This window comes from Littorina saxatilis, linkage group LG8 (genome assembly GCF_037325665.1).
Source record: "Littorina saxatilis isolate snail1 linkage group LG8, US_GU_Lsax_2.0, whole genome shotgun sequence".
Taxonomy (NCBI): Eukaryota; Metazoa; Mollusca; class Gastropoda; order Littorinimorpha; family Littorinidae; genus Littorina; species Littorina saxatilis.
Window position 1 is genome coordinate 57,918,195 of NC_090252.1, and position 25,707 is coordinate 57,943,901.

At 42.2% G+C, this 25,707-nt stretch overlaps 1 protein-coding gene across 1 annotated transcript; it reads left to right on the forward strand.

Annotated features, from left to right (window-relative positions):
- The first annotated feature begins 868 nt into the window (after window positions 1–868).
- On the forward strand, window positions 869–3,223 carry LOC138973935 (uncharacterized). Its single transcript, XM_070346641.1, has 3 exons — window positions 869–1,484; window positions 2,045–2,156; window positions 3,080–3,223. Exons 1-3 carry the CDS (start codon window positions 1,213–1,215, stop codon window positions 3,215–3,217), a joined length of 522 nt encoding a protein of 173 aa, XP_070202742.1. The 5' UTR covers window positions 869–1,212; the 3' UTR covers window positions 3,218–3,223.
- Window positions 3,224–25,707: the final 22,484 nt, after the last annotated feature.

Below are 25,707 nucleotides of genomic sequence, written 5' to 3' on the forward strand. Positions count from 1 at the left end.
TGTGTGCGAGTGTGCGAGGGCTGTATTTTGTATATTGATTATTTGATACATGTATAAATGTGTCTCCAGGAACATGTTTTGTTTTAATCTTGTGTCTGATACTATTTAGTTCTGCCTCGTTATTAGCCATTGAGTATAACTGTTTTATCATCATTGCTTTATTGTTGTTCTTTGGCCATTTACGTTGAATGACTTGTTATACTTTGACATTGATAGTTTTATTCTTCTTCTTCTTCGTCGTTCGCTAGATAGTTTTATTATAAGAACCTTTTCTAATTCCTATTAACTCGATGTTCTTTAACTATATTTATACATAAATGCATATTGTAAAGCAGTATGCATTGTTAGAGGATCTTCTAGTAGCAGTGTTTAAATGTCGAAGCTGCTTTTCCCAGTTTTACCTAAGAGACCGACTGTATATTGTGTTATTGTATTTGTCAGACTTGATTGTACCAAGTCCCTACACATGTTGTAATGCGCTTAGAGCCAAATAATTTTGTTTTTTGTAAGGGATAGGCGCAATATAAATACATTTTATTATTATTATCATTATTCACCTCAAAGAAATTGTGATTTGTGGGTTAAAGTCGTATTCCTTTTAGAAACTAGTGTTCGTGTAACCTTAACAAAATGGCAATACAGGTTTGACTTACCTTGGCAGTTCACTGACCATAAGCACAGTGAACATAAACAAAATAACAGCAGCTGAAGTGTCATAATGTTGCATTAGTAACAGATTGTTTCCCGTTCAGCTTATCTCACAGTGGTGTTATCTCCGTCGCATGCAATGGGAGAGCAGACATATGCGCAGAACCCAAGTTAATCATATGTGATTACAGGCGAGTGGGCAAGTCCCCTTTGCTGATAAGTTTACTTCCTTGTTGTACGGTTGCAGATAAACCACGCTCTAAATATTCTAAACTAGCTTGGGACGGACATGATACACAGAGCCCTCTGTGGTATGCCGCTCTAATGTACTTGATCTAATTATGTGTTTTCCTTAAAGGAGTACCGGTGCATAGCTTTTCGGTGAAACAGTTTGTGGTGTCAGAAGGGAAACTAATTGAGCTTTCACATTTCGTGTGGGTCCGCATCGTGTAAACATCATTATAAACCTGTTAGAACAGTGACAACGAAGGAGACCCTTACTTCCTTAGTCAGCAGATTCTGTTGATACCCTGTTTACTCAGATTGTGTTTATAAACTCTGCAAATGTCCGCCCATTTGACCTCTCCCACCATTTTACGACCTGATCTTCTCAGATATTGTCTTGGAAGGGGGTTCCAATGTAATGGAAATCGAAATTTGAAATGCTTGCAAACGGCTCAAGTTGTATTTGTAACACCGCCACTGACAGGGTTCTCTGAGGGTTCCATCTATTGGGACGACGAGAACGACAATAACCAGAACGCGGAGCCCAACAACCCAAGATACAACCCCGCCGGCACCTTCAACGGCAATACCAACATTGAGTTCTGCTGCCGGTAAGTTGATCATCATCGTCCGAATGTTCCACAGTTCACGAGCGAACATGCTCGTTTCAACGACAATATTCTAACATGCAGTTCTGCTGCTAGTAAGTTGATTATCGTCTTCCGAACTTCCCACAGTTCACGAGCGAACATGCTCGCTTCAACGACGATATACCGAGATCGTTGAAACCTGTCTTCACTCCGAGACAGGGGCCGGGTACCTCAGGTGGTAGAGTATTTGACTTGTGATCCTAGGGTCACAGGTTCGAATCCAGGCCGGGACGGACACGGGTCAACGTTGTGTACAGGCTCATAGACGGTATACATGCCGCATCCCCGTGTCACCACGGTGGCACGTACAAGATATCGGTCATTTTGTCATAAGTGCTGGTGGCTGATTACACATAAACACGCATACACCTGGGTAGCGCGACTCATGGCGCTGCTAGCTTTCCACTCGGAGGAAGCGAACCACATTTCTCAGGATTAGGATGATAGAGTAAATGAAAGGAAATGAAAAATGAAAAATGAAAATTGAAATGAAAACAGTATTGTGTCTTTCGTGTCTGTAGTGATGACGGCGCTTCAGACCAAGCAATCAAGGTTCCTATTCGTCGCGCTTTCTACCTGATGCGCTACAAGGGACCCTGTCAGCAAGTGGCTGAGATGACCGTCACTGAAGAGGTGAGTGTTTATACGCTGGATTAGAGTGCGGGGGCTGGGGTGGGGGGACGTATTCCGGAAGCCCCCCTCCCCTTACCCGGCAAATGTACCTTTTGTTTCTCTCAGAGATACCAAAATACTTCTTTCGAATGCTACATTTTAACAGGAGCTCGCCCCAACCCCCCCCCCCCCCCTCCACAACCCCCTCCCCCTCCTCCTCCCCTCATCGCCTGGCAAACAATGTTACCTCTGCCTCATCGTATACGCCTCTTAAACACTGGGTTTAGGCCTATGTTAGGTTCAAAGTTGAACAATTAAACAGCAAGTTAATGACGTCCGACAACGATACATGCATAGCCTGGCGGTGACCTTGCGATTCATTTTCTGCTGCTGCTATTCATGACAAAATTACCGAGATAAACCTTTTTTTTCGAAACTCTATGTTAGTCCTTAGGATAAGTGACACACTGTTTTATCTGAGCACTTACTTCGCACTATGACGTCTTTTCCAACTTGTTTTGCTTGTGACGTCAGGGATGTCACTTTGGAATACAGGGTCAAGAAGAGCAGTCTTGGTTTATTCAGACGTTTGTCATTAAAAAGGAGCCTTGGTCACCGATGAAATATGGGTACCAGCAGGCCATGATTATACAAACAGCTTTGTGATTGAGAATCAAACAACGACACTGGTATATTATTGGAACTTTTAATCAAGACAAAACCAAACATTAAAATAATTATACTTCAACCAAATGGCCTTACAGTGGACAGACAGACAAACACATGTGATACAGATCAGGAACCAAGCTTGAAAACAGTTCCAAGTCATTGGCGAGAACTAAGGCCAGTCAATGTTTAATGACAAAATGAATGACGTAGACAAGCAACGCGGTTGGTTCATCAAATGTGAATGTAACAATGGATGTGATTGGTTGATCCTGCAGGTTGTTCAATGGGACGACGAAGATAATGTAAACTTCAACAAGGAGTCAGGAGCTTACCCATTGGACACTGCCAGAGATCCTACCAATCACGAGCTTCATTTCTGCTTCTACAAACCCCAGACAACCGGAGTGCAATAAGCAATGAGCAATCTGATTGGCTGATGCTCTCGCTTGCCTCTGGTTTCCCAACTGGAGTGACACGTGATATGATAGGTCGGTCGCACAGTGTCAAGATCTCCGATTGGCCGGTTATGGTTCGTTTGGTTTTGAAGCCTCGACGTTTAATGTATTTATACATGTAAATAATACGCAAAGGTTGTACTTACATTTGTGGTTTTCGAAAGAGATTTGTGAAAACGATAATTTATTTGCTAGGCAAATATATAATTAACATCAATTTTACTTTTGACACTTTTGTTTTGGAGTGGACCCCGTGTGTGTGTGTGTGTGTGTGTGTGTGTGTGTGTGTGTGTGTGTGTGCGTGTGTGTGTGTGTGTGTGTGTGTGTGTGTGTGTGTGTGTGTGTATGTGTCTGTGTGTGTCTGTGTGTGTCTGTGCGTATGTGCGTGCTTGTATGCATGGGTGCATGTGTGTTCGTTGTGTTCGTTATATTCTCTTTAATAATACAAATATACAATTAAAATAAAAACGAAATACAGAAAGAGAGAAAACAAAGAAGGTGTGAAGTTGTTCTTAGCTAACTATTGACGGGATGCAGGTAGTTTCCATCCTCTGTCGTTGATGATTTCATCAGTTCAGTGTAGATTCTTCCGTCATCCTGCTGTCCCTGTTGGAGTACGTCATACTGGTTTCCTGTCTCTATGTGTTGACTTAACGGGTATGATCCTTCTTGGGCAGCAGGTGCTGCATTTGGTGGCTGCTCTTGACCACGATGTTGTTGCAAGGAGTTTCGGTATTTCCACATGACAACAGCAATGATGACAACGGCGACGACAACAACAGCAACGACTCCACTTACAGCTCCGATGACTTCAGGAGAGGAAGAATTGTTTTCAGCTGGGTATGGTCCTGCAACTGTTAAACACAACAGGGGTAATCAGTTAGCACAAGGCAGTGCTGTCAATTATTTCAACAACAATAAAATGATGACTTACGAGTCCCAGGCAACAAGAAAACAAGGGATAATAAGCAAGTGTCAACACAACATTTACTGTTTGTAGATCGCCATACTGATACGTTTACTCTTACCTATACATAGCGTGTCATAACGTAGCTGTGTGATGTGTTATCAAAGAACAGATGGTGTAGGGGGAAAGTGTAAGATGCACTGCATGATCTTTACCTACCTTGTGATTTCACTTCAAAGCCAAAAGTCAATGACCCTAACCCATTTGACAACGACATGGTGTAAACTCCGATATATTGTGTTGGCACTGCTACTGGTTTAAGTTCACAGATAGCAGCATGTTCCGAGAAAGCATCGCTCCGGCATTGTGACTGGAACATGTTTGCTGGAACAGTTTTATTGTCCAGTACGGTCGATCTCCCCAGGTAGCGAATGACAGTAACCTTTGGAGTGGGACGGGCCACGAGGCCAAAAATCAGACCCTGGCTGGTCAGTTCCTTTGGAGAGGTGTTGTTAAGGAGGAATGGTCTGTCAAGTCGTGGACCACCTGGACATAAAGGCGAGTTTGGTGGTGAATAGTAACGAATATCACGAATTGTATCCAAATATAAATCCGTGAAGTAATAATGTGTACTGCTTGCGCAGTCTCTGTAACAACATATGCAGAAATGATCATGTTGACCTTAAAGGTGCCCACCACCCCGCTTGTGTTTTACTTGATAGACATCTTTGTGTTGGTGCTGCCCCGCGGTGGTTGTTGCTCTCTATAATGCTGGGTTCCACACAACCCCAAAAGAAATGCATACCCTTTCAGGAAAAAAGTAAAGGGTTTTTATACCCCTTCCAGATTTTTCACAGGGTATGAGTGACAATCGGTGTATCCATGAAATGTCATTTTTGGGTTCTTTCGTTTTGCGAGGCATTTTTTTGAGCAGGCGACAGCACCGGATAGGCTAAAGCGAACAGTGCCATCGAGATGATCAGTTTAAAGATATCGCGCAGTTTGAGGACAAGGGAGGCAACCTCTGCTTCACGGCGTGTCAGTGTCGACAGAGGAGTGGCACGAACACGGCGTGTACTTTAGTGGTCTCAGTAGAGCAGGAGGACTGCGTGCTGTTGCTTGTAAACTAGCAAAGGCTATACCCTTTCACGCCGTAGACGGTGGCTGCATTGGGAAATTGCCTCAGCACTAACTTTCACCGATGAAGAGCAACACGCAGGGTGAGTTTCTGCACAAAATCGTCTGTTTTCTCCAAAATGACATATCATCACAATACTGGCGTTTGTACTTCGACCTAAGGTGTTATAGCATCCCATCATCGATTTTATTCTTTTCTTCGATGCATTTGTTAACATTGAGCTTCGATTATTTATGCTTTTCTTGCAAAGTTTGCGTAAATTCTGACTTCCCACAGTTATTACAGAAAATCAAGGTTATCAATCAAACTGCAGTCTATTGGAATATCATTATTGTTTATTAGTTGACATGTGGTCCAAGTTGTGTCATCCAAAGTCACGCGGTTGGAGCGTAATTCTTGAATCTGTACCACGACGGATCGATTTTGCGGCTGCCCACCTACGCAATGTATCTTTGCTTACGTTTGCATGCCTACGCACTTTCTGGCTGCCCACCTATGCGAGTACTACAAATAATAAAATGGTATATTTTAGGTAGGGCTCTGTTCGTGACATGTTGCCTGCCTGTGTAAACATAAGACAAGACAGCGTTTATGACTGTAACCTATTTTTTTTTATCCCAAGTAATACATAAATAAAGAAATCCGCGGAAATCCGTCCATATTCTCATCTTCGGAAATTTTTGGGAAAGGTGGGTATTATGGATTAGTTTTTCCAGCTGACTTTAGTCACTTGTCTATAGCTCACTCTGTTCGTTGGTCTGTCTGTCTGTCAGCTTGTCTGTTGGTCTATCATACTTTGGACACTTTTTTTTATCTCTCTACTTTTACCAGTTTTACCATCAGTGCTGAGCACATTTTTGGACACTAAATCATGCGTAAGAAACGAAGGATCTTCACATATCAAACCTAAACCTAACCCAGGTTACTAATCCTAACCCAGGTTATAACTCAAAACACTTTAGTAATTAAATTTTGTCAAACCATTTGCAATATTTTAGAGAAATCATATTCACCACATACACAAAAGAACGCTCTATTATATAGCATAACACATATTGGGTTTTGATGATCACGTCATCTCCAATTTTATGACGTCACTTCCGGTTTCTAAACTATATTGATATGTCAAAAAAGTGACGTCATACACTGATATGATGGCGAGTGATCTTTCCCGGCAGTTGCAGAAAACAGAGACATAGATATGTATGTCTCTGCTGAAAAGAACAATCGATATCAAACACACTAAGCCTGGCAGTATTCTTATACATTGGTTTTAATTGTGGCAAGCCCAGGCCTGGAAAAAGAAAAGCTGACGGCAATGCTAGTCACTAAAGAGTTAAATTGGCCTAAGTTCCAGTATGTTAATATCTTTGAGTAGATATTTCATAAGAAATACAGACACACACACACAGACACACACACACACATACACACGCATACACACACGCACACACAAACACACCCACAAAGACACACAGACACACACACACACACACAGACACAGACACACATACATGTGCGCTGTTCACAGTATCATTTGCGCAAATAGTGCATTGGCATGCAGCCACCCTTAGCGTAGGTGGGCAGCCGCAAAATCGATCAGTCGTGGTACAGATTCAAGAATTACGCTCCAACCGCGTGACTTAGGATGACACAACTTGTACCACATTTCAACTAATAAACAATAATGATATTCCAAAAGACTGCAGTTTGATTGATAACCTTGATTTTCCGTAATAACTGTGGGAAATCAGAATGTACGCAAACTTTGCAAGAAAAGCATAAATAATCGAAGCTCAACGTTAACAAATGCATCGAAGAAAAGAATAAAAATCGATGATGGGATGCTATAACACCTCAGGTCGAAGTACAAACGCCAGTATTGTGATGATATGTCATTTTGGAGAAAACAGAGACGATTTTGTGCAGAAACTCACCCTTCGTGTTGCTCTTCAGCAGTGTAAGTTAGTGCGGAGGCAATTCCCCATGCAGCCACCGTCTACGGCGTGCCTTTCAGCGTTTGACTCGTACGTTTTTTTTACCTATTGGGAAGAAAACAGTTACGTATTTATACCTCTTCAGAGAGCATCTCGTACGTGATTTGGAGGGTCAAAGGGTATTATACCCTTAATTCTACGTAATGTGGAACCCTGATAATGTATCTCATAATAAATAAACCAAAGGTATAACAACTGTAAGGACTGAACACACGAATATATAAAGACAACAAGAACAAAGCAAATCACGAGGGCTAATTAAAACATATGGTTTGTATGGAGCATTCGTGAGGTTAATTGTTTATGAACAAAAACGAGATGACCAAATCGATGTATATAACACTCACAGTTTACGACAAGGCGAACAGATTTTTCACCAGGATCTGGAAAACCGTTGTCTGCTTCACACACATAGGTCCCCGTGTCTTCACATCGTGCCTGCCGCATAGAGAATTGCATCACTGAACTGTCGGTGTTCTGGGCGAGGGCAGAGTTACTTCCCTGTCTGTACAGTTTCACTGTAGGATTGGGAATGCCTGTCGCCCTGCAGTCAAACATGACGCTGGTGTTGCTGTCTTCGGTGACCGTTAGTTCCGTTGTGTTGTTAACTGTGAAGGTTGTGACTTGTAATTTGTCTGTAAATCGGAGCAATATGCATACACATAAAAGATTTGTAAGTAAACAATACCTCAGGTAAGTCCTACAATATGTACGTGATCATCCCATGTCATAGGATATGTAGAACAGAAGTATACAAACTAAAAACAAACTCAGAACCAACCATTATAGGAAATATGTCAACCAAAATCATCGAAGGAACAAACCAATCTGAACAGACACAGAGCATGCAATGAAACAGTCACACAAATAACCAGTGTATTTGAAAACGAATTGCATAATTTCACGAAATACTGCTGTACTATGAATGAATGCGAAATAGATAAACACAACCAAAGAAAATCTGAATGCACATACTCGTGCTGTAACAGCAATAAGCGAATGAACAGAGAGAGAGAGAGAGAGAGAGAGAGAGAGAGAGAGAGAGAGAGAGAGAGAGAGAGAGAGAGAGAGAGAGAGAGAGAGAGAGAGAGAGAGAGAGAGAGAGAGAGAGAGAGAGAGAGAGAACAAGAACAAGAACAAGAACATTCTTTATTTAACAAGGGTAATAAAATGCAGTGATCTGGGTTTTTTACATCTGGCCCTCGCCCTAAAAAGAGACCAGTCCAAAATGGCTAAAGAATAAACAAGTAAAGGAAACAACTGTTACATGATTATAATAAAATGAGAGTAAGAACATAATATCATAAAATTACATACAATACATTGAAAAATGTAAGTTCATTTGACATGAGTTAAGAATTATAGAGTAGATTGCACTGACGCAACAAAGCTGTAAATGCCATGCCCATTGACATACACTGCATTCGAAAAAATCAGTGTATATAAACATAATAATACATTGTTAAAAAGCACCGGTTGTTGGTTTTAACAACCATTCTATACTGTTCAAAAAAAGAAACGCATAGCTTGTAATATTTGGTTAATTTAGTTATATGGCTACAAGGATATCCACCAAACTGCAGAAAATGTTTATCTGGTCGTCGACCTTTCGTCCATTGCCACAAGTGAGCTCTGCACGTGACGCATGCGTTATCAGTGGCTACAATGTCAAAATTGCTCATTTGGCATGACCACTCGTCATGCTTCAGTGTAATCTCGTGAAACTCGGGGAATATTGAGCTCTCACCATGTCTTCCAAAACCCATAAAAGCGGATTGTTCGCCACAAAGAAATCAGACGACAATTCAGCGACGAAAGATGGCCCGATTGAGCAGAGAAGACCGCCAAATTGCATTGGGTCGTTTACAAGCAGGCCAAAGTCAAAGTGCAATCGCCAGGCACTTCCACGTGTCCCAGAGCACCATCAGTAGACTGTGGGTCAGGTTTCAAGCCACTGGCTCCGTTGCTGACTTGCCACGAGCGGGAAGACCAAGGGCGACAACTGCTGCTCACGACCGCTTCATACGGCTCCGCCACCTCCGGAATCGTTTCCTGTCGGCCTCATCTTCTGTCCAGGCTCTCCCCGGGCCACACCGATTATCGGACCAGACCGTGCGGAACCGCCTGCATGAAGCTGGTTTGAGAGCTCGCAGACCTCACAGAGGAGCTGTCCTCACCCGCCGCCATCGCCAGAACCGAGTGCAGTGGGGCAACCAGCACCTTCGCTGGACCGTCCGGAATCACTGGAGACACGTGTGGTTCAGCGACGAGTCCTACTTCCTGCTCCAGCGACATGATGGTCGGAGGAGGGTCTACCGGAGAGTAAACGAACGTTACGCGCCCAACTGTGTGGATGAGGCACCCGTTCATGGTGGTGGAGGCGTCATGGTGTGGGGGGCGATCAATACCGCTGGAAGGAGCACCCTGGTGCACGTCCAAGGGCGCATAACTGCCCAGCGATACGTGGAGGAAATTCTGCGCCCACACGCCCTTCCTCTTCTGGCTGACCAGGATGCCATATTCCAGCAGGACAACGCTCGCCCGCACACAGCACGACTCACCACCCAGTTCCTCACCGACCACCATGTCCAGGTGCTTCCCTGGCCATCCATGTCGCCAGACATGAACCCGATAGAACACCTCTGGGATGAATTGGACAGACGTGTGCGCAGGCGAGAAGAAGCGCCGGGAAATCACCGCGATCTATTGCAGGCACTTCAAGAGGAGTGGGACACCATCCCACAGCAAGATATCCGGCATCTGATCCAGTCCATGCCCAGAAGGTGCCGGGCAGTTGTTGCTGCTCAAGGCAGTCACACCCCCTACTGACTTGACAGCCTCGGCACCCAATCTTATTGATTGACTGATTGATTTGAAGATGCAAATGAACTGTGTGTGCATTCAACTGTGTCCATACCAAATTTCAAACAAATAATCTAAATATTGGATTTTCTGTTAATTTTTTCGAAAAATAAAACAAATTTGGCAAGTAGCAACTATGCGTTTCTTTTTTTGAACAGTATAGCGACAACAGATGTTTATTTAGACTTCATGAGATAAGACGTATATCTGGTCTTAAAAACGTTTGTGCTGCTAGTTTGCCGTAGGATTGTCGGAAGAGTGTTCCAGAGACTGCTACCTGAATAGAGGCATGTTCAGTCTCATCAATTGGCGTGAAGTTTTTAACGTGAATTTGGAAAATATGGTTTGAGGTACACATCCATGAATAATTTTATGCATAAGGGTACCTTTATTATAACTTAGCCTTGCCTTCAGAGGAAGAATGCCTAAGTTCATGTAGTCTAACTCAGATAGGGTTGTTTTCTTTAATAAGACTACTTTAAGCGCTCGTTTATGTAATCTAATTAGTGGTTTGAATGAATTTTCACTTGCCGAGTCCCACAAGGTAGACGCGTAGTCAATAACAGACTGAATATGAGCATTAAAGAATAATTTCCTGGCTTCCAAATTCAGAAAGTGCTTGATTCTAGATAATAGATAAACCTTCTTGGACACTTGTTTAGACAGTTGTTCGATGTGGTGTGACCAAGACAGGTTGTTATCAATGGTCACTCCCAAAACTTTATGATGGTCGACTTTTTCAACAAGTTTATCATTAACCGTTAGATCGTGAAATATTGAGGTTATGTTCTGGCGTTTTTGCCTAGTTGTTATTATCATGCTTTTTGTTTTTTGGGGGTTAAGGGACATGTGATTTAGCTCAGTCCATTCACTCAACTGCTTTAAACTTTCTTGCAGTGTTTCTGATAAGCGACTTAAATTGGTGTTACTAGAATGTATGGTTGTGTCATCTGCAAAAAGTTCACATAAATTCTCAATGTGAAGGGGAAGGTCATTTATGTATATAGAGAAGAGGAGAGGGCCTAAAACTGACCCTTGTGGTACGCCATATCGTACATCCTGCATACTTGATGCTGAGGCGTTTGCGTATACAGCCTGTTGCCTGTCACTAAGAAAAGAAGTTATAAGTTCAACAGAATCAATTCCGAGTCCATACAATGTGAGTTTCCTCAGTAACAACTTGTGGTCAATTACATCAAAAGCTTTGGCAAAATCTACAAAGACAGCTCAACAAAATTAATTATCGTTGATCTTTTCCAACCACTGATCAACAAGAGAGACTAAGGCAGTGTGACAGGAGTGATGAGCTCTAAATCCAGACTGGTTAGGGTGAACTAATTGATTGTGGTCAAAGTGCGATAATAGGTGTTTGTTTATATGTCGTTCCAGTGGTTTTGATAATACTGACAGTATAGAAATCGGCCTATAATTTGAGGGGTCTTTCTTTTCGCCAGATTTAAACAGAGGAATGATTTTAGCCTGCTTGAGGGCTATTGGAAAATATTTTTGTTCTAAACAGAGATTATAAATGTAAGTGAGGGTGTCAGAAATTACAGGGGCTGATAACTTTAGAATCCTTCCATCGAGCCCGTCTATTCCCCGGGTACCCGTTTGCTTTAAATGAGTAAGTGCGTGAAATACTTCAGGCACCGTAAGCGTAGGAATATTTAACTGAGATGAAATTTGTTTTGATTTACAGAAGTCTTCCAAAACTTCCAATTGATTTAAGGTTGTTTTATCGTTTATAATAACCTTTTCAGCTATTTTGGAAAAATGTGTGTTTAAATCATCAGGTGATATGTCCTTTAGGCAACTTGAAGTAGGTGCAGTCGTTTTATTTGAAAGTTCATTTATTGCTTTCCAAATGTTCTTTGAATTTTGTTTTGAAGAAGCAAGGTCTTTAAAAAAAAACTTTCTTTTTTTTAATCGTTTCATTAAATTAACTTTATTTCTTTTTTCTCTATACTCCTCCTCTTTACCGATTGACTTTAAAAAAAATCACGATGATCAATTGCATCTTGTAATTCATCATCAAACCACTTAGGTTTTACTATGTGTTTGACTCTCTTAATTCTCCATGGAGCATGTCGATCATAAATGTTAGTGAAGGCATTCAGCCAGTGCGTTAGAGCAGCATCAGAATTCGTATGATTATAAACCTCAGGGAGAGAGGAATTACAGAGGTCACGGAGAAATGTGTCTTCGTTGAATTGAGAAAAGGATCTATATTTTATTGTCTTGTGGCCAGCTTTAGGATTTTGTATACCCTTTCTCGACCACGTTAGACAAATGGGAAAGTGATCGCTGCAACCACTAGCTGGAACACAACATTCAACAATGTTACGGTGATCAGTCATATAAATATGATCTATCAGAGTGCTGGTGGTTGCTGTGACTCTCGTAGGTGTGCATACTATTTGTTTGAGATTATAGAGGTTAAGCATATCAAGCCACATTTTGTTCTGTTTTAACAAATTAATATTAAGAGTCACCTAACATAATTATTTCCTTTGATTCGAGCAAGACTGCATCTAACATTTGTGTAAAATTATCTGACCAGTTTGCTCGCTCTGCAGGATTTCTATAACAGAAACCTATGAGGAGTGGAGGTGCTCTTTTCAACTTAATTTCTATCCACACCGATTCCACAAACTGCTCAAGGTGTGTTAATCGTGTATAACTAACTGATTCGCTTATGTACAATAGCAAACCAGTTTCTTTACTTTGCTGTGGGTCTCGTCGTAATACATTGTCACCAGGAATAGCAACATCAGAATCTGAAATCTGGTGAGATAATCTGGATTCTGAAAACCCAAAAACGTGAAAGCTTGAACCAGAATTTAAAAGCATAGTAGATATGTCAGTCATTTTGTTAATTGCATGGTTTATATTCAGGTGTCCCACACGAAAACCCTCTTTAGTGGGCCATGCATTTGGACAGCTGATCATTGTGAAACTATAAGTATAACAGCGTTCTAACTCCTGAGCGTTAAAATGAATCGATATATCTACTGAAATATCTTGGTACAAAATAAACAATCTAAAAGTAAATAGCAAACGAGAAAAAAAAGCAATTAAGAAACACAACAATATGTTATCAAAAAGGAATAGACACTGTAATATGAAAAGGGAGACAATAAACTACTTTGAACGAAGAAGCAAGTTACTAATAGGGTGCGTCTCAGAATCTCGTCCTCTGTTTGTGACATTATCACCAAAAGTAAAATCTTCTCAGACAACTTTGATAATACTATTTACACACTTCTCAGGGTGTACCTTTTCAGTTTAAACAAGAAAAAATATAGCATTGCCTTTAGTTTGCCATATATTGAGCATTATTTGGACCATGTGTGCAAAATCACCCGTGTAACATGGAAACCATAAAAGACAAAAAAACTGCATTTATAAGGCTGAAAACAACTTTTATTCAGTTATTATTGTTGAATCACAAGCCATTATAGAGTTCAATATGAAATGACTACATGCAAACAACAAAATAATGTTTTTTTCGAAGTTCCATGCATTCGTTAAATTTCAATACAAAAATGAAAATTTATTACCACAAACATGCAAGACTTACCTTGTGTAAGTTGAAGCTTGTTTCGGATTTAGCCGATACATGTTACAGGAACGTTTATGTCAAGTAATAGAAGAACGCGCATGCGCAGCCTCACTCTTCAGAACATATAATACATACAACATGTACACAAATTAATTATTCTCCTTCAAGAGAACTAGACTATAACGTAACCCAAGGGCTGGGATTTTTATTTCCACAGGATTAGGGTGGGACTTGACATAAACGTTCCTGTAACATGTATCGGCTAAATCCGAAACAAGCTTCAACTTACACAAGGTAAGTCTCGCATGTTTGTGGTAATTTAACCTCAACATGCCAGGACGTTTACGTCAAGGAATTTTTAGAGATATGTGTACATGTTTATCACCACTGTAACCTTCCAAACTGTCAAGTTATATTCTTTGACGAAATCACTCACCTCAATCTTTCTTGAGAAAAGAGTCCAGTAAGACTTGACCCATGTTAACCGAAGGTGTCTTTTTGTAAAAACGGGCAAAGGTGGACTCCGACGACCATCCGGCAGCTTTCATTATGACGTCAATTGGCGTGCCCCTGGCAGCCGCTGCCGACGTACTTGCAGATCTGGTGCTGTGAGCCGTGAACAAAGAGGTATCCACACCTGCTCTACTCAGAGTGTCTCTAATCCACCGAGCCAGTGTATCTTTGGAAATAGGTCCATGAGGCTTTTGATAACTTACGAACAGTTTATCTGTGTCTCTCAAGTCCTTTGTACGACGTAAATATTCTTTGAGGGTTGCAATTACACACAGATTAGGATTTTTGTCAAACGACAATAACTCAATTGGAGCTACATGTTTTCCTTTCTTTGATTGTTTCATCACTGAGTTTATATGAAACACACACTTGTAGCCTGTAAGTTTCATTGACGACAAAGAAAGGGAGTGAATTGTCTGACACCTTTGTCCGGATAGGATAGCAATCAATGTAGCTAACTTACTTGATACTTCTTTTAAAGTCAATTTTCCCAATGGAATAAGATTCTCTAAATAAGAGAGAACTGTGTCTACGTCCCACGTAGCAGAGTATTTAGGGAAAGATGGTCTCAATTCAAACATCCCCTTTACAAACCGCTTAACCAATCTGTGTTCACCAAAAGTGCCACAGTCTTCTATTTCAAGGTAGCCTGAAAGCGCTGATCTCGCAACGCAGATACTACTATAACTTTGTCCAGCAGCAAACAATGTTCCCAGGAAATTTAGTGCATTGATTACAGAAGGGTGAACCGAATCAATGCCTCTTTTACTCGCATACATTTTCCACTTTTTGATGTACACGGCGTACAGTTTAGCTGTCCCTGTTCTCCAGGATGCGCAGACCACTGAGGCTGCTTGCTGCGAAAGTCCTCTGCTTCTGAGCCTACCCCTGATATTTTGCAAATAAGAATTTGCAGTGTTTTTTTCTGAGCCGATGCTCCATGTTTGGGTTTGCAGGCATGTGAAGTAGATTGTCCCTTGCTGACACAAGAACTGGCTTCTCTATCAACAGACTCCCTAACCGAGGGAACCAGGGCTGGCTTGGCCAGTATGGAACCACTATCACACCTTGTGCTTTGTCCTTGTTCATCTTTCGTAGCACCCTGGGCAGTAAACAAAAAGGTGGAAAAACATACAATGGCAAACCATACCACGACATGTTAAGTGCGTTGACACTAACCGCTTCTGGATCCGGCCGATATGCTACGTATCTGGGATACTGACAATTAATTCGGGAAGCAAACAAATCTATCTCTGGCTCAAACTCAAGTATTTGAAGAGCGTGGAAGAGTAAATTCGAATTTAGTTTCCACTCAGCATCTAAATTCAGTTTTCTAGATTCTTCATCAGCTTCGACATTCTCTACACCAGGTATGTACGCAGTTGTCACCCAAATGTCTCTATCTACACAGAAGTTCCAGATTTCCTTCGTCACAGCATTACAGTTAGCTGAGTGATTAGTTCCCATGTTAGCTATGCATGCCACAGCTGTGGTATTATCGAGCATAAGTCGAATGTGAATACCCCTCTTGTCACTCGCGAAAGCCTTCAAAGCAAACAATGCAGCTTGTAGTTCTAACACATTAATGTGCATCTGTTTTTCTGTCTGTGTCCAGTGCCCACCTGTTCTGCCCTCACTACAAGAACAACCCCATCATGTGAGAGACGCATCTGAATGGATAACAAATTCTGGCTCTCCTGGTGAAACCTCAACCGGGCTATCAGCTACTAGAATGTTATTTCTCCACCATTCCATGTCCTGTTTGGCTTCCTCTGAGAAATTCACTTCAGCATCATAGTTTCCATGGTTCTGTTTTAATGCCACAATTTTGTCATTTTCCATGTTTCTGTACCACAGAGCCCCATATTTCACTCCTTGAAAACTAGCCACTGCCATGCCAATCAATTTAGCAAGCTCTCTAATCTTTGATCTCCCTTTGTCCAGTAGACTATTGGCTAATACCACAATCCTGTCCTTCCTTTCTTGAGTCAGCCTCACTGTCATTGTCTCTGAGTTGATTTCAAACCCTAGATACGTAATTTGGTGGGAAGGTCTGATAACTGATTTGGTGGGATGTATGACAAACCCCAGTTTTTGAAACACATCAATTGATGTTTTAACATTTCTGATGCACTCTATCTCAGAATCACCAATCAGCAAAGTGTCGTCTATAAAGATGGTAGAGATAAACCCTAAGCTATGAAGGTGGGCCATAACAGGTTTGAGAATCTTGGTAAACAAACGTGGGCAACACGCCAATCCATTAGGAAAAATCGTAAACTTATACAACTTCCCCTTCCAGAAAAACTTCAGGTACTCTTGTGATTTGTCATTCACATGAACTGAAAAGTAAGCCTCTTTTAAATCCAAAGAAGCAAACCAACAGCACTCTGTCACCAGCGCTAAAGCATGACGTAATGTTTCCATTTTGAAATGATGATACTCAACTGTCTTATTCAAGTTCTTCAGGTTAAGGATAAGTCTAAGCTTATTGTCTTTCTTCGGTCTCACAAAAATAGGTGAGATGTATTCACCCATAGTATGACTGCATTCAACAACTACTCCTTTCCTTATCAGCTCCTCTACTTCTGCGTCAATGGCCAGTGTCTGTTCTTGTGAAAACTTAGGTTGAAAAATCTCACCACTATGCACAGGCACTTCTGTAAAATCAATGTTTACCCCTTGCACCATACTAAGGACAACCTTGTCTGAAGTCAATTTCTCCCACTGTTCTATATTTTCAATAATTTGTCCTGCTTTAAATTTGTCTTTCAGATCATTGAGTAAACAAAGTGTTTGTTGTAAACTGTCATAAAATGTATTCACCTCAGAAACAGGACGCTGGGCAGCATGATCAGAGTTCTTGTCTACTTTCGGTTGTAGTTCCCGCGCGAGTTTCCTCTTGCCCTGAATGACCCCCGGGGACGGTATGTCGTCATTCCTCTCGCTGACTGAGAGGCGTGGCCTCTTCCTAAAAAAGGCCTGCCTCCTCTCTGGCTGTAAGGCTGGAACCGGTGTGCGCCACCACTGCCCCTGCTTGAAGCCGACTTGTAAGCTTCACGCGCTGTGCGAACCTTTTTGTCAACATCTTCTCCAAACAAGTTGTCAGACCCTACCTCTATCTTTGCATTAGCGATAGAAGCGATGTCCTTTGCCAAGCAGGCTTGTAACTGGAATCTGCGTCTCTGAGAGAGTTCTAACTGTGCTGTACCCAAAAGAGCAATGACATCACCATTTGCTGCGGCGAGACCCTCGTTTGCCATTTTTAACACTGTTTCTTTGTCAAGATCGCCGGTCGTCTGGTTTGAAATTTCAAGCATGTCCGAATGAAGCTTGTCTGATGCATTTACTAGTGCGGGGAGGCTTTAGACAACAGTTTTTGAATGTTGTACAGGCGCATGTCATTTTTTCTTGCATTCCTGTCCACACTCCCTTTGTCGTTTAAATGAGGAGCTTTAATTTGCTTGCAATTTTCTGGCACCAAGTGCTTGTCTAGTTTTTCTTGCAATTTCTGGTCTGACATGCGGACAGTGAATCTGTTTTCAACGATTTTTGCCAATTTCTCAGCAACTGGGGCCCCCTCTTTTTCTGCCAGCTCCAGGTCTAATTCCAGAGTGTCCAGAATATCAGGTTTACTAGTGCTACTGTTAGCGTTTTTCACCACCACTTGAAAAACGCTTTCCTCATCTTCCTCCTCGCCCCTGGCGAGCTCATTTGTGTCTTCTTCGCTGACCCTGTCAGCGACAATGCCAGATATGTTACCGACCCTGTCGGAACTGGCTTCATTCTCGTGTTCAACACTGTCACTCTCTTCTAAGTGATGCATCCTTTTCTCCATACGATCAAATCGTTTCATCAACTCCGAAAACATTTCTTGCACTCCAGAGTTAGCGCCACTACGTGACAAATCTGCGCATTCCTTTCGTTCGCTATCTGACTCATCATGACTGAGGTCCGCCATTGTCTTTCCGCTGTATGCGTGGACGCAAATACCAATGAAAGAAAAACTGTTCACTCACCTAAACCATTGATAAATACAATCCAAAAAACTGTCACAATACACAAAACAATCCAAGCAGCACATTGAAGTGCAGCTTTCCACAAATAATTACACACACAAGAAGGATGTAAGCGATAATCCAAGAGATAAAATGTATGTCTGGTAGTAAAGCACTGCGTGCGTATTCAGTGATGGCGCATGCTCGTTCTTCTATTCCTTGACGTAAACGTCCTGGCATGTTGAGGTTAAATTAATGATATCCTGATCAGAACATGTTGATACATGGCATTCATTCAGTCTTATTGACATTTAATCTTCACAATAGCATATATACAAAGATGTGTTGCTCTAAGACAAAATGTTAGAAAGTTATCCCAAAAGAATGCAAAATGGTCACCGATGTAACATGGAAACATCACTTTTGTAACAAAGAAACAGTTATGCTTTTTCCCACAAACTTTACTAAATGAAGCTAATTTTGCAACCAGATTCTTCTTAGAAAAAATGCCAAACACTAAAACAGGAACAGAAAGAAAAAAAGCTGGACAAAATCAAGCAAACTTTGCCCCAAAAAAGAGAAACATTAATGAAAAGTTCATCACCGACGTAACTCGGAAACGAACAACCAGACATGTATTATAAGGTTTGACATGAAGAATGCAAATGTTCAAAAGTGGTTCATTCAATTGTTAAGACAATAAACCAAAGGCATTGGTTACATATAGAACAGTTGCCACTTGTAGTTAATTAATTTATTTTAAAAGAAATAATGCCCAATGGCATTGAAGGTGGGGTCACGAATCATGGTTGCATCAGATGTAGGGACTAAGGAAATATCATCGATCCCTGGAAAGCAATAGTAGTTCCCCTCCGGTTTCCTTCGAAGGAACGTTACCACCAGTTCATCAGGTCGAATCTCTTGCACCTGAAACATGCAAGTACCTGCGATTTCAACTAAAGATTGATGCAATATGTGTACTAGTTTCACTAACATGAATTTGTTTAATGTCTATCAAGATTGTGATGCATCCACATTCACTGGCTAAAAACAAAATAAAGTAATTATTTTGTTCAGACTAACCATTCCATTGAACATACAACTTTTACAATTAAAGAAAACATTGACACTTACCGTTCCTTTAAATGGATTTCGGAAATTTAATTTTGATCATAATTTTTTTATATTTTTAATTTTCAGAGCTTGTTTTTAATCCAAATATAACATATTTATATGTTTTTGGAATCAGGAAATGATGTAAAATAAGATGAACGTAAATGTGGATCGTTTCATATAAAAAAAAAATTTATTACAATTTTCAGATTTTTAATGGCCAAAGTCATTAATTAATTTTTAAGCCACCAAGCTGAAATGCAATACCGAAGTCCGGCCTTCGTCGAAGATTGCTTTACAAAAATTTCAATCAATTTAATTGAAAAATGAGGGTGTGACAGTGCCGCCTCAACTTTTACAAAAAGCCGGATATGACGTCATCAAAAGTATTTGTCGAAAAAAAGAAAAAAACGTCCGGGGATATCATACCCAGGAACTCTCATGTCAAATTTCATAAAGATCGGTCAAGTAATTTAGTCTGAATCGCTCTACACACACACACACGCACAGACAGACAGACACACATACACACATACACCACGACCCTCGTTTTGATTCCCCCTCTATGTTAAAACATTTAGTCAAGTTTTGACCAGGTGAAATCGAAAGAAAACCTATTATTAACAAATGTTTAGCCTAATTTTTCACTTCATAGAATATCATAGTAGCAAAAACTCACCTTTTCTCAAGAACCTTGGGTGTTGATCACTGTCGTAACAAAATCACAGACTTCGGAAACATTCTCGAAATCTTTCTTCGCTGCTGAAAGCTGAACTATTTATCTCTGTAACTGCGCATGCGTAGTCACCCGCACCTCTAAGTCACTACGCGCAAAATAGTTCTAATCTTTCTTCAAAACTCTGAACATTATTTGCAAAACCGTTCACCATCGTAACTGAATTTTGAAGAAGCATGTCATATTGCGCAACTTTCAACTTAGTTTGCAGATGCAATTTTGAGAAAATAATACTTAAATAACATTTAGCTTAGCGATTTTCTATGCCCTTTCATGTCAAGATCGTGTTGAAGATGAATATGCAAATTCTAAAGTTCAAATTTAGGACTTGTTGCTGTTGCACGCGTGTGGAAACCTATGTTACGACAGTGATGGCAAACTTTCAAGCGATTAATTTCGTTTAAAAAAAACAATTCTGTGGACAAAATAACATTTCAACTGTCAAGTACACTTAAACCAAACACACATAACAAGAATAGCAGTCCTTGGACATTCTAAACGATTCTTGTAGTGAGGTGCAAAACTAGTTGATGGTTCATGTCACAGATCACACCTCCATTTTTCACGCATCCAATCATTTCTTTCGCAAAACAACTTTCATAATAATCATGCAAAATACTCAGTTTTGTTTGTACTATTTCTTTATTCATTTTACTTCTCAAAAATACCAATATCATGATTTAAAATTCAGTACGTTTCAATTGTGGGCTAATTTGATTATGGCACACACAAAAGGTTCAGTTTCTGAGACGCACCCAATACTAAGTAAATAAGCAAGTAAAAAGTGATACTGTAATAGCGATCGCAGACAACAAAAATCAATAAGCAAAGGGCGACGTCTCCGAGATTGTCCAAAAGTAGGGATAAAGTTAATATTCGTACTTTCAGTTGGAGACTGTTGTCAAACAATGACACACACGCACACTTGAACGTGGATGATCGCAAATAACGACACAGTTGTGACTAGATCAGTAGACACAAGCACACAGTTATTATCAACCTGACTTCTAAAAGTATAAGAAGAAAGGTTTCACACGTTGGAGAAAGTGTAAATTCACAGTCTTCGGGTCACTTTTGATTGAACACAGTCAAGGTTCGCACTATAACACTGTAGTTTTAAAACTACACACACAATATCGAAAATGTCCCCGTTTAGCATCTGGCCCTTTCGATAGGACAAGATGCACACTACACACTGCAGAGAGGGCACACACTTACTTGGTTATTAAGGAATCTCTCCGATAGTCAATGGCCACGAGCATTTGAAATTCGCACATTTATACGAATACTGGTATTGGTATACTTGTTATGAGTCTTTCTCTTTCTGTTTCACACACACACACACACACACACAGACATACACGCGCGCGCGCACGCACGCACGCACGCACACGTATAGTTACGCTCTCGCACACACGCACACACACACACACACACACACACACGCACACACACACACACACACACACACACACACACACACTTCATTGTTTTCATTCGGAACATACTCTCTTTCGAAGTCACATAGAATGATGAATGATCAGCTAAACAAGTGTAGCGGCTATCACGCCGCCCTGGTAGGGGTAGTGTTGCGGGAAGGCAGGTGGTGGACAGCCATACCCCAAGGGGAACACAGCGCTCCCATGAGGGGAGAAGGGGTGTGGCCCAGGCCAGGGCTGGGGGTGAAGTCGCCTCGCTGTATGCCACCAGTAAGGCGGCGGCGAGAGGGGCAAGCCCGGGGGGCTTTCGAATGGAGAGGCTGGTGCACTTACGAGACGATGTCTGTTGTCTCGGTTGACTAGTGGCATGTGGCTGTCGCTGCCATCACGACCCTGCCATGGCTGTCTCGCTGGTGGAGAGAACCGGACAGGACCGGGACCGTTCCTCGGTGGCTGCCCCTGCGCTCCGTGTTCTGTAACCTCAGCACGGCGATATGGATGTTGTGCGGGGGCCTGAACCGGGTTATGTGCGGGGGTCTCCAACAATGGTTTGCGGGTACCGCTATGGGTGACATCACGCAGCAGGCCAGCGTACTTTATGTTGCACGCCAGTCTGCCGGTGCCCTGACGACTGGGGTGAATGTCGTCCTTGTACAGGGCCTTTCGTGGAGCTCCATTGCTGGTGAGAAAGGTCGGGGTGTGGTCGACCAGCAACACCTTCTCCTTGCTGCAGGCCCTGACCAGGGCGTCGTTTGACGATGCGACGGTCTTCTTCAGTGGATGTTCTCCACATGGTGGGACGATGGAGGAGAAGTGAGGGCGTGCATTGGGAAATACTTTTTTCACTAGTTTTATAATGGCACTCCAGTTTGTTTCGGTGATTGTATTTTCTCGGCATGTGTTAATGCCGATATCAACAACAGCAAGTAGCACATTAGGACATTGGGGAATATGCTTTAGCCTATGTGCTATATCGTCCAAGGCTAGGTCAGAAACACTGATGTTTTCTACACGTTTTCCTGGAAATGTAAGCTCTGGTCTGACAGGGCAAAGAACAGAGTCTCCAATCAGCACGTGTGTGGTTTCTGGGGCCACTCTGCACTCCGCTAGTTGCTGTCGCGGTGTTTTCACGGTGTGCATGGGCCTGCTGACTGCGTGTCTTCTGACTGCTGCTGTTGCTTCTGGTTTGTCACCTGTCATTGGCCTTTCCTGGTTTGCGTTGTGCACGACAACCTCTGTATTGCCTGTGCAGGTGGAAGGAGTATCTCGATCAGAGAGTACAGAAAACCTGTTTGCAACTTTCACGGTGCAGATATCAACACATTCTGTGGTAACAGGAGAACCATCTGTGCTGGCATCAGGCAGACTGTCTGTTTCTGTGTGAACGGAAGACGTCTTTGGTTTTTGGTGAGACTCACTCTGTGCCTGCAGGTGTTTCTTGCAGTCGCCTAACTGAGATTTTAGGTCATGCATTTCCTTGGAAAGTCTGTTGTTCTCTCGTTGGAGTGCATCCATGATTTTGTAAACCTTCTCAAATTTCACCTTCATGTGTTGTTTAAGGTCCCCCTTTACTTGATATTTTGCAGTTTCTATCAGAGACTGAACATCATCTGATAGTTCTGCAGTAAGGTCTGGCAGGGAAGGGGAAGTAAGAGTGGGGCCCTCTGTCGTGGGGGATGCCTCAGGCAGGGTTTGGGCAGGAGTCATAGAGGAAGCGGAAGGCACCAATGGGGATATCTGAGGGCCAACCTCGCTTTCGCTGTCAGCAACGGTGACCTCAGAGGGTCGCACAGACACAGGCAGTAAGCCGGGGGAGGGTCCAGGGGAGATAGCTTTGTCTTCGTCTTCGTCGCCACGGACTGGCGCAGCTTGGTCAGACTCAAGGACTGAAGGGAGGAGATGATCGGACGGGTGGGTGGGTGTGTCAGGCTGATCGACGGAGGGGGGCTCTGAAGTAGGGGGCGTTGTCGACTCAGTTTGCCCGCGAAGCCGACGCGAGGCTCTGATGGGCATTTCCTTTTACTGAGGCTGACCTAGTGCCTCTGCTGTGATGGGGTCAATGTCGCGCATGACCAGACTACGGCTAGCAGAGCGTGACGTACATGGCAGTGGTAGCCTGGTCAGGTTCGCTTGTAGAGTGGGGCCATCTGTTGTACGATTACAGAGTGCGTGAATACCTTCCACAAGACTATTGAATTCGGTGTTCCTCCATGTAGGACACTTAGTGCCTTGTACAAGGATTGTCCCTGTGGTGTAATAGAGAGAGAGAGAGAGAGAGAGAGAGAGAGAGAGAGAGAGAGAGAGAGAGAGAGAGAGAGAGAGAGAGAGAGAGAGAGAGAGAGAGAGAGAGAGAGAGAGAGAGAGAGAGAGAGAGAGAGAGAGAGAGAGAGAGAGAGAGAGAGAAGGCAATAAACAGGCAAGCAAACTACAAATAAACAGACAAACAGAGATGTGCACAGTTAAGAAACGGACAGACCAGTGTGAATTTGTTTAAACAAAACTAAAAGCCAGCAGAGGCAGATTCTTACGCTCAAGCTCGAATTCCATGGTCGTTCGGTATGAGTACAGCCCAGGTTCCGGATCCCAATATGCAGAACAGGTACAGGTCATGTTGACCTCTGTGGCCTGAGAGTTGTCCACTAAGATGAAACTGCTCACTGTACGTCTGTCATCACTGACGTCATCCTCTCGGTCTGCATGGTCAGGGTGCTGACAGTGAAATGTGACGGTCGTCACGCGTGGTTTGCCTCCAGACACCGTGCACGTAATGACGTCTCCTTGCTTCAGTGGTTCTGTCTGGCTTGGCTCTATGCTAATGTTCGGGCTGGATTGTGGGGGGTCTGGATAATATCAATACAATTGAACAGAACGTGTATAATTAAACAATCGAGTCGGCTTATTTTATTTACCATTTTACCAGTCTATTCTGTTACGCCCGAAAAAAAAACCCTACTAGTTAGCTTAAATAAATATTCTTAGGTGATTGCCCTAAAATAGCATTAGCTCTCTTAATCTAAAAGCATTTGATTTTAACCTGTGCTTTGTACGAGGCGAAGTACCCAATATATAGCAAACTTTGATGAATGTTGTCTTGTTTTTGTTGTTGATTATTTGGGTCCAACGGAATGTAGCCGTCGTTAGGTTTGTGTGTGTCTACATGTCTTCAAAGGCTGTTGTTCATTAGGCTATGGTAGAAAGCGACATCCTTTCCGAGACCAATACACCAATATATAAACCAAAAGGGGCATGCAAAAATGGGTTATGGCTTTGATGTAGGAGCTAGGCTGAATGCATGTAATTTGACACGAAGTGTCATCATTTGGCCGTGTGCTAATTACAGCGCCTAGTACGTCCCGGTCTCTTCTTTCTGCACGTCCAACACTACTTATGAACGTCGTGGTGGTATTCACTTGCATTGCTTTCCTTTTCTGTTCATACAATGCTGTCTTTAACCGTGTAAACAGTGAACGTCATGTTCTAAACCATTAAGTGTGTACAATTCATCTATACGGAAATACCAAAGCAGATATACTACGCTATGTACATTTATGATTCTAATTTGCTTGTAATTGCCATATATTGTTGCAACTTTAGAAACAATGTTTGCTCCTGCAAAAGTGTGAATGCAAATAGGTAAACGCATGCATTCATAATTATTGTCTAAATAGAGTATGCAGTGATGGAACTATGTTATATGCCTGTCTCTCGTCTTTTGTCACTTTATGTTGTTCCTTTCGTCAAATTTTGTCAGTTGTCGTTCAGCTTATACCCACATTTCATGTTCACTTGATATAATGCAGTGGAAGTGGAAATCACAGGACCAGGATCTACCAATGTGCAGCTGACGTTCTGGTTGTCGTCCTCCAGCCTGGGAATGAATATGCACACTTTGCCTGACTGTTGCGTCTCACAGCGAGTTTTGTTTTTGCCAGGGGTAAACCAGGTATACTGTCCCTCACCAGAAGATTCTGCCGGACATGTAAGGGTCAGATTTCTGGTTCCATCGGTTACCAGGCTGTCAGGTCCCGGTAAGCGTTGTGTTGGTCGTACAACTGTTGAACACACGCTGTTACACATACTGTAATATTGTATAGGCGACGACACAGAATTTCATGATCCCAAAGTTCCCCCTGTTAAAAGGAAAGAGCACTTAAAGAACACTTGCCGTCCATGTTTATTTGCC